The sequence below is a fragment of the Chelmon rostratus genome, chromosome 13 (genome assembly GCF_017976325.1).
Source record: "Chelmon rostratus isolate fCheRos1 chromosome 13, fCheRos1.pri, whole genome shotgun sequence".
Taxonomy (NCBI): Eukaryota; Metazoa; Chordata; class Actinopteri; order Chaetodontiformes; family Chaetodontidae; genus Chelmon; species Chelmon rostratus.
In genome coordinates this window covers 3666307-3675130 of record NC_055670.1, presented here as the reverse complement: position 1 = coordinate 3675130, position 8824 = coordinate 3666307, and the positions used below count along the sequence as shown (strand labels likewise).

The 8824-nt window shown below is 42.6% G+C and overlaps 1 protein-coding gene across 1 annotated transcript; it reads right to left on the bottom strand.

The window, feature by feature from the left end:
• Positions 1-1699: 1699 nt before the first annotated feature.
• Positions 1700-7552, bottom strand: rgcc (regulator of cell cycle). Its single transcript, XM_041951191.1, has 5 exons — positions 7412-7552; positions 6854-7027; positions 4195-4302; positions 3630-3692; positions 1700-2720 (listed from the first exon to the last, which is right to left on the bottom strand). The coding sequence occupies exons 1-5, from the start codon at positions 7437-7439 to the stop codon at positions 2713-2715; spliced, it is 381 nt and encodes a 126-aa protein (XP_041807125.1). The 5' UTR covers positions 7440-7552; the 3' UTR covers positions 1700-2712.
• Between the last annotated feature and the right edge of the window lie 1272 nt (positions 7553-8824).

Here is an 8824-nt window from a genome sequence, read left to right as displayed (position 1 = left end):
GGGATTCATCTTGATGTAAAGACTGACACATGGGTGTAGGATTTAATGTGTTTGTCTTTCTCTGTCCATTTCTCCATCTTTCCACCCGTGCCTTCACTCACCTTGGCTTTATCTCTCTAAAGGCTCCTGACTGTGTTTTCTCATCTTCGTCTACCCATCTCAATCCACTCTGTTGTCTGGCATCGTGTCTGAGTCTTCTATTTTCCCATACTTCCAGCCCTGTGCGTCCACTGGCAAGGCCAACACATCTACAGGACTGATACCATGCTGCCAAAAAGATGCTCATCTCTGCCAAGTGGGAAGGTTGTTTTAGAAGAAAGGGCAACCCATCCCCTACCCTTAGGGGTCTGTGTGTCAATGTGGTCTCTCAGATCAGCGCCAGCTGTCCGCCTCAGGCTAAAACTCACCAAACACCATGCCCATGGTGCAGATCAGTGAGTGCAGATAGGTGGACTCATAGTGGAATAGCACAGCTTCTCTCTGCCAATAGTGCTGAAGAAACAACACGGAGACGGGTGTCTCCCTGCCAGCTTCCTGCCATCAGATTAACACAGTCTGGCATGCACTGATAGTTTGCTGGCTGGATCCACAGACCGTGAACAGCAGCCATGCACAGATGTAAGGGACTCTCAGCTTGTGGACTGAGGTCTCATTTGAGCATTTCAAAAAATGAGATGAGATGAAGGAATTGAAGGCCTTAGTTGCTTCCTTTACATGGACATCGAGCTACATTAAAGATCAGCAAATTTTAATAGGGCACTCCACCAATATAACACATGATTACTCAGCTTCTGAAAGTTTTTGTGCGCTGTCTTTTTGTGGCTCTTGAAGGAGCTTTCCAAAGTCTGAGAAAATAATCCTGAAGATGTCATACTGATTTAAGCAGGCTTGTCTTGAAAGTTTTTTATTCCTTTAAGTACATCAAACAGAACAGAACTCATTTGAATGTGGTCCCTAGTCTTTCAGCACCTGCAGCACTGCTACTATGGCACCGATATGGAAGCGTATCTGCCTATAGTTACTGACCTTTGACATCTGGTGGTCAGCAGACAGAGGGGTGCCTCTGACATTCGATTACTTTAGCAACACCTGCTGCAGGGCCAAGAAGAGGTCACACCCTCTTGTCTCCCTCCACCTCTGAAAATAGACCCTGTTGCTACAGAAGTTACATAAGCCCCTGCTTTGTTGCGTGGTTGATTAATGAGCACATAAGGTAAGAGAAGTAATCTATGTCGATTTCAGTGTGGAACGGTGTGTTGTTGCATGTTTGAGTTTACAGTCTCGGAAGGAAGTGAATGCCCCACCTCTTCCTACACTATTCTGTAAAGTCTGCTTTAATGAGCCCTATTCTTTGGTGGACTACAGTACAAAACTACATCCACATTCCAAGGAAACAAATATGTAATGTCTAAAAATAAATATAACAGCTAAATATAGATCTGATTCGGTTTTCCTGCCTGTGTTTGTAGGAAGGTAAAACTTTGGAGGGAGATTAGCAGGTCAGTGAACCAAATAGCAAGACAGGGAGAAGGACACACCAGGAAGGTGGTGTCAATGGGTTAACAAAGTGCTGAGGTGGCGAGGAGCCAGCTGTCATTCAAAGATACCCAATGTCTTACCATTCCAGTTCAGCCAGTGAGCGACTCTACACCTACTGTTCTCCATGGCCTCTGGAAGAAAATCTGTGATTTGATTTTGGCATAGTGAAGGTATAAGGACTCTAACAAGGATGATAATTCAATGTGAAATATGCTATTTGGTTTAGCTTTAGACTCTACACAGCAGAGTGTACATATAGGCAGCCTATAATGGTTAGAGAGAGAAAGCAAAATAACAAGACCCACAGAGCATTTTAAGATGAACAGAACAGCACATTAAATTCAGATTGGAGTTACGGTACTGAAACAATGTGACAGAAGCCCAGAGAAGCAGACGTTTCAAGTCCAAAATGAAGAGAGGAGGCATGTGTTAGTAAAAGAAAAATATTTAATACTTTAATATTAACTCTGGCAGGCATTAGCTGTATTAAATACACATATTACTTTCCATTTTAATCAGAATGGATTAAGTTTTCAGTTCACATTTAAGTACGTAATCAACTTTATTCCAGTCAATGAGCGTCAAAACTTAATCTGAATGTTCTGTTAATACCAAGGCAAATATAATTTGAAACAATTATTATTTACATAAGATACAAAAATATATTTCACAAAAAAGACAATGAGGAGCTCTATAAAATTACAAATATATTTCTATTGTAAAAAGCTATCTTAAATACTCTTCCAGCTCAAGTTTTGGATGAGGGAGTGTAACCTCGTCTGTGTTGTGGGGCAATTTGTGACTCTGACATTAAATGTTCCAGTTACTCTTGGCAGCATATATTCCATGCTCACAACATTTCATGTAATCCATTACCTCGTGCTGAAGTATTCTCGTCCTTAAGTTCCCTATGATGCAAGTTTGACCCTACTTGCAGACCTTACAGCCCAGTAGCCAGGTGGCCTTGAGTCAGAAGAGCACTAACTTCAGCAGTTTGCTTGCTAGACCTGATGCCGTGTTAAAGCTGCTTGGCAGTTCCTGTGCCATCCAGCTGTATCATAGTGGGTGGTTTTTGGTGTGTGTGTGTGTGTGGGGGGGGGGGGGGGGGGGGGGGGGGGTCGCAGCCATCCACTCCCTCAGGATTTCACTCCAGGATGACTTTTAGCCTCCTTGTCACATGCCTAAGAACAGACAGCGAGAGACAGACCTGGTTAGAATAGGACTCCCTGGCTCCTTGGATGCCAGCTCTATTCTCTGAGGAGAACGTTCAGTTTTACAGGCTGGACATCATAAACACTGGTGGCCCTAATAAACACCATTCTCCAGGGCTCACAGGGGGCTGGCTGATGGCCCAACTGACTGAATGTCCTGAGTTACAGGGGGACTGGACGCCTGCGAGCTATGAAAGACGGACATTCAGTGGCTGGAACACAGAACAGAGCAGCGCCGTGGAAGGAAAAAACATGGAAATAAAGAAAGCGTTTCAACTCCCACTTCAGTTTCATTCCATTCCTGACATTTTCTGTTGGAATTTCAGCCCATGTTTGCACCAGCACACATTCCTCATACTCTGATGCAAGTTCCAACACTCACAAGCCTTGTAGCAAAGAAGAGGTCCAACATAAACTAGCCATGTATGTCTATCACTCATGGGCTCTGTAAGCTACTAAACAATGGCCTATTGCCTTCTCAGGTTACTGCTTGATTCATGCACATATGTAGGGATCAATGTCTTATGTACTATAAATGAAGATGGGATTAGGGGAGAAAAGGATGGGACAAAATAGAAAACCCAGAGTTCACAGCGCTATGCAGTGTGGACATACTACATGGTGTTGGTAGCAGCACTTTCTTCAAATTTGAGTGATGGCTGAAAAGGGATACCCTTCCTTTTACTCCAATGTAACCTCAGAGGCCTCAAGGTCCGCATAACATGCCCCAGCTCCTTCATAGTCCTGACACATTAAAGTTAAAATTGTAAGAGGAGTGACACCTGTGTCACTTTTTGAGGGGCCCTTAACATAGCTGACATAGTGAACAAACGCAGACGTCACCAGCACACAAACTAATTAGGCTGCATTAGCACTTACTCTCTAATGTCTTGTCAAGATCGGCAATGAAGTCTTCCAGTTCTTTAGTGTCGCCAAGTTTGGCTGCAAGCGAAAGAAAGAGATTCAGACTTCAAACTAAGAATAGTGAAGAGTTCTGTTATGAGCATATTCAATCACACATTATAAGATGACAAATAAGCCAGAGGCTGATGGTATGCAGAACCGCAAAACCTCGGTCTTATTTGCTGTCCTATGATGACTTCCATTATATGACTTTATAATACATCTCACCTTTACGCATGGCTCGTTACAGTGACTCAATTCTATTTGCAGCCAAAGGCTTTACCAGAGTAAGTAAAGCTGGATTTTACTATTTATTATGTTATGCAAAGTCACAATACTATGTGTGTAAATGGTAAATGGACTGTATTTTTATAGCGCTTTTCCAGTCTTCTGACCACTCAAAGTGCTTTACAACACTCTGCACACACTTCTGTACACAGTGTGTGTGTGAGTGTGTGTGTGTGTGTGTGTGTGTGTGTGAGTGTGTGTGTGTGTGTGTGCGTGTGTGTGTGTGTATTTAGGGATGAGAAGCATAGCTCACGTTTTGGTGACAAAAAAGGAGGTGAGTTGGTGGTAGTTGAGAGCACAGTGGGGGAGTTCAGCCTCTCATCACTGAAGCTGAAACTGTTTCTGTTGAGTGATTCTGCACCTGTTACAGAGGGAAAGAGAGAAGACAAAAAGCAGACAAATCAGATTAGATGAGTGTTAACTCCTGTGTACTCCAAGCAACACACACAAATCTGATGTGTGTCAGTGGAGCATGTTCAGGATGTAATCACACTTCTTCTCTAATGACACCCTTCCTCTATGGCATGTCACATGCATGCATGTGCTTGTATTTGGACATGCAAAGAAGTGTGTATACACATAAACATACTTCAACACAGCAAAGTGTAAGTCCCTGGTGTGAAAACTCCAAAACCAATGCTGAGCCCTGAGGGGATACAATCACTGGAACGACATCTTCTCTGCATTTCCATAAACAAAAGTTTCTGCTCCGCTACACTGGATAACTCCAAAGCAAAAAATACCATTTGGAACTATAACTCAGAGACCAAATCTCCATTGTGGCTGTTAGGGACAGCAATATAACAGGCATTTTTATCTCTGGCCTGTTTGGAGTCTGTGACAAGAGCAAAGCATGTGCTTATTGCCTGCTGTTTCTATGTTTTCTGAACCACCCAAACTCTAAACAGATGATTACATAAATGATATCATGGCTACTTTTACTTTCAGCCAGTTCATATTTCAAGCCATCACATAACATGTCTCGTTCTTACTGTTTGCTTGTCTTGTTAGAAATGGTGGAAGAGCGAATGAAGAAAGTATAGACTTTTTGAAGACTTTTTTTCCCCTGTACTACAGAATTTGGCTTCATTCTTTCATTTCACATCCAGCTGTAGAAATGCTAAATTGTGGTAAATGAGTCAACCTTCCTGACCATGATAGCTGTATGAGACTGAAATAAGTGTGTGGGACAAAAAGTAGATTAGGCAGCACTTAGGCAGCCCTCATCTATCTCACTCCTCTGTGCTGAACTCCAGCAGACATTAACAATGTCTCAGATGTCAACCACTTACTTATACCGTCCTCTCTGACCTGTACCACTCCCACCACTCAGCACTGAACACACAGTATGAGAGAGGAGACGCCACACACAACAGGGAGCACCCAGGCACAATCACACACACAGAGATGAAACGCTCCCATTTCTCAGTCTTCATTTCTGCTCTTAGATTCACTTCTGCTCATACCCTCCCTCCTCTACCTTCTTTCTGTCTCTGCCCCTCACTCAAACATGCGCACTCTTGGGTGGATCTCTAAGATCCTGCACAGTTTGTGTCATTTATCTTCACATTCAACAGTTCATCAATCCATCAGGCTACAACACAATAGGTCGTCCCTGCGTGGGACAGGTCCCTCTTCATTAGACTGCCATGGAGAGGACAGAACTTATGAAAGAATCTGATCCCTTGAGCAAATCAACAAACTCATTAGCACCACAGACACACGTTCAAACACCTCCCCCCTGCTTTTATCACTGATGTTGCTTACTGCAAGAACATTAGTCGTAATGTGGTAAATACATGAATTCTAGCTAGATTAATAGACAATGTGGGGATTGATGATACTCACATAACACCACTGAAACTCTAGCTATGATGTAATTACCAAATTGCTGTCTCAAAGTAAAGAAATAAGCATGAAATTCTGTTTGATTCACATAGGTTTTACACAGAGGAAAGCACAAGCCTGAATCTCTCTTGTGTTGGTCATGTGACTGGACGGCGGTCCCATCTATAGTTAATGGGACAGCCTCTCTCCACTGCTAAATACTTCCACAGACAGCCTCTCCAGAAAAATCAAGACTATAAAGATCTTGTCACGTCTTCCCTTGGAAGTCTGAAGCCACTCACATGTGTTTGGGAAACTGTCTTTGCTCATGGGGACCTGAAGCATATTTTCCTCCATGTGTAAGCGTATGAGGCTATATCCCATGTGGATCAGAGGCTTCCCAAGGCCAGCTCTGCAGCTGGGAAAGCAGACATTTAAATATCTGTATGTAATACAGCAACATATGACAGTAAATCTTTCGAGAAGCAGTTAGAATATGGGGGCAGGTGTGCCAAATATGCAGCAGTAGCTTAATCTGAAGCCACAATCTCTGGACTATGATCACAGATTTCTCTCTCTCTCTCTTTCCCTGTTCATGTGCAATTGTATGTGAGAACACAGCATAGAAGCATGTGCAATGGCTTGCCAGTTTCCCCAGCTGCCCTGTTGGCACATGATAAGATACTGCACACAAGGTATTACAGTGCAGTGGAGAGGTAGCATTCTTCTTGGGACAGTATCTTGTGGCAAAAAGAGCAGAACTTCGCTTAGACCATCAGCCAGAAGTGACAGATGAAAGAACAAATCATAACTTTACCATTTGTCCCTGATCACCATTCTGAAGTCTCGGTGTCATGCCGGCACTAAGATGCTGATGATCTGGAGCCTTCCCTCGTTTAAGACGCCCAAATTTATCTATATGATATAAACTGCAGCCTTTACGTGGTCCACATTCTTGACTCCATGATGCACATCATAACAATGTTGTCACATTTGGTTAAACAACGTCACACCAGGAGGACAAGGACAATGCTGCCTAAATCTAGTGAATACAGTTAATCATTCATTTCCAAGTTCTAACTTACTCTCGGAGTCGCTGATGCCGCTGTCGCTGACGCTGGCGCAGCTCCTCCTCTTCACGGTCTTCAGGTGTTCATCGTACCTGAAGTGTCGCTTCTCCACCGGCGACGTGAAGTCTTCGATCACCGCGTCGAACTCACACAGCACGTCGTTCAGATCCTCCTCGTTGGCAAACTTCGCTGCAGGAAGATGCCAGAAACCCATAAAACAAATGACATTAACATTTGAGAGCTATGAACGATGACTTTTTTTGATCAACGGAGCTTTCGGTTGAACCAGGGACTGACAGAACACCTACCAGAGAACAGCCAGGCTGCAGCCTAATAGAGCTTAATATTATGGCAATAGAAATATATGAAGAGACAATTATGTGAAAGGTGTTCCAATAGAAAAGAAATATTACATCCAGCCTAATAATAAACGTCCTATAATATATCCTATTGAACTGCTGTGTTTAAGTACCTCCTACAAGAATGTTATGCTGGAGTATAAAAATATAGGAGCGATAAATGTGCAGACAGTATTATTATCACACATTAAACGGAAAAACAAATTATACGTACCCTGAGGTTTCAATTTTGGAGACTTCATTATTCCAGTAATCGGGTTTGAGATGATCCAGTACAGTCCTGAAATGTCTGTGTTATATACACACAGAGAGAAGTCCTGGTCTGTCCCCCTGTGAGCGACACTGAAGCCTTAGACACAACCCGAGGACTGCCGCTTTTTGAGCCCTGCTCAGAGGGGGCGGTGTCGACCGAGGCAGAGAGGGGAGGAGAGGGGTGTGTGCGTGTCAGAGCCCGATGAGTGTGTGTGCAGCGGGCCGGTGGATGTTACGCTTCCCTGTGTGTTTGTAAACAACTTACAGGAAGCCTGTGTGTCACTTGCCAGGCAGAGGTGTAACACACATATATTTATAATCATGATCCAGTGCACTTCACATTTCAGGGCCAGGCAGGTCATGACAGAACGAGGCCAAACGATGACTAACACACACCCAGATGATTTAGGAAGCAGTTTAATGAACTCTATGTATAGCAGCGGTGGAACGTAAAGCACAGCACTCGAGTGCTTGTTACAATTTTAACGTGCTTAGACTTCACTTGAGTACAATAATTGTACATGTACTTCACTTCATATGAAAAGCAAATTTCACTCCACCACAAAATCTAATAGTAAAACTGGAAAAATAATTCTGTCACATACAAAACAGGTGATGACTTTACAAAACCTGATATATTGTTATAAACCAGTATGCAAAAATATAAAATTAGGCTCACCTTGGCCAGCTAAAACACTGCGTTTCTGCTTATATGTTAATGAATTAGTGATCAGTAATCAGTGGATATACAATACAACAACACAGCAGCCATTCTACCTTCATAATGAGTTCTTTTTTTACCTTTCATCGAGGAGCACGTTCTGCTTCAGCTTTTCCTCAAGTAACATTTTGACTGTAGGAATTTGCCTGTGATGGAGTTTTTTTCCTTTGTTGCATTAACAAAAAGAATTTGAATATTTCTTCTACTATAGTCCATATGGTTAACATGGGCCCCAGCCAATTATCATTCATACAGTGTAAAACATATGCAGTGAAAATGCCTGGGTCTCAACAATCCCAGCAGATAAAGAGTTATTAAATATCATTGCATTGAAATGTTTGTACAATAGCAAATAAAAAAATAGTAATTTAAATAAGTTAAAGGTCCCATTTTTGAGGCTCAGAATACAAAAACTGCACTCAGACAGGACCTCAGGCAGGAAGTCATCTGGTTAAGTTCAACTTGATCTCTTCAGGTGCTAGTCAGACAAAACTTTATCACACAGACATTAAAATATTTTCTCTAAGACTAATATTCAGCAAAGGTGAAGTTGGAGCGACATCTGGTGGTGCTTTGTCACAATTGCAGCTCATGTTTTGAACCTTTGAATGTCATCAATGTGCTCTGCAGTGTGGTACAATTTTGTTTCCCCTA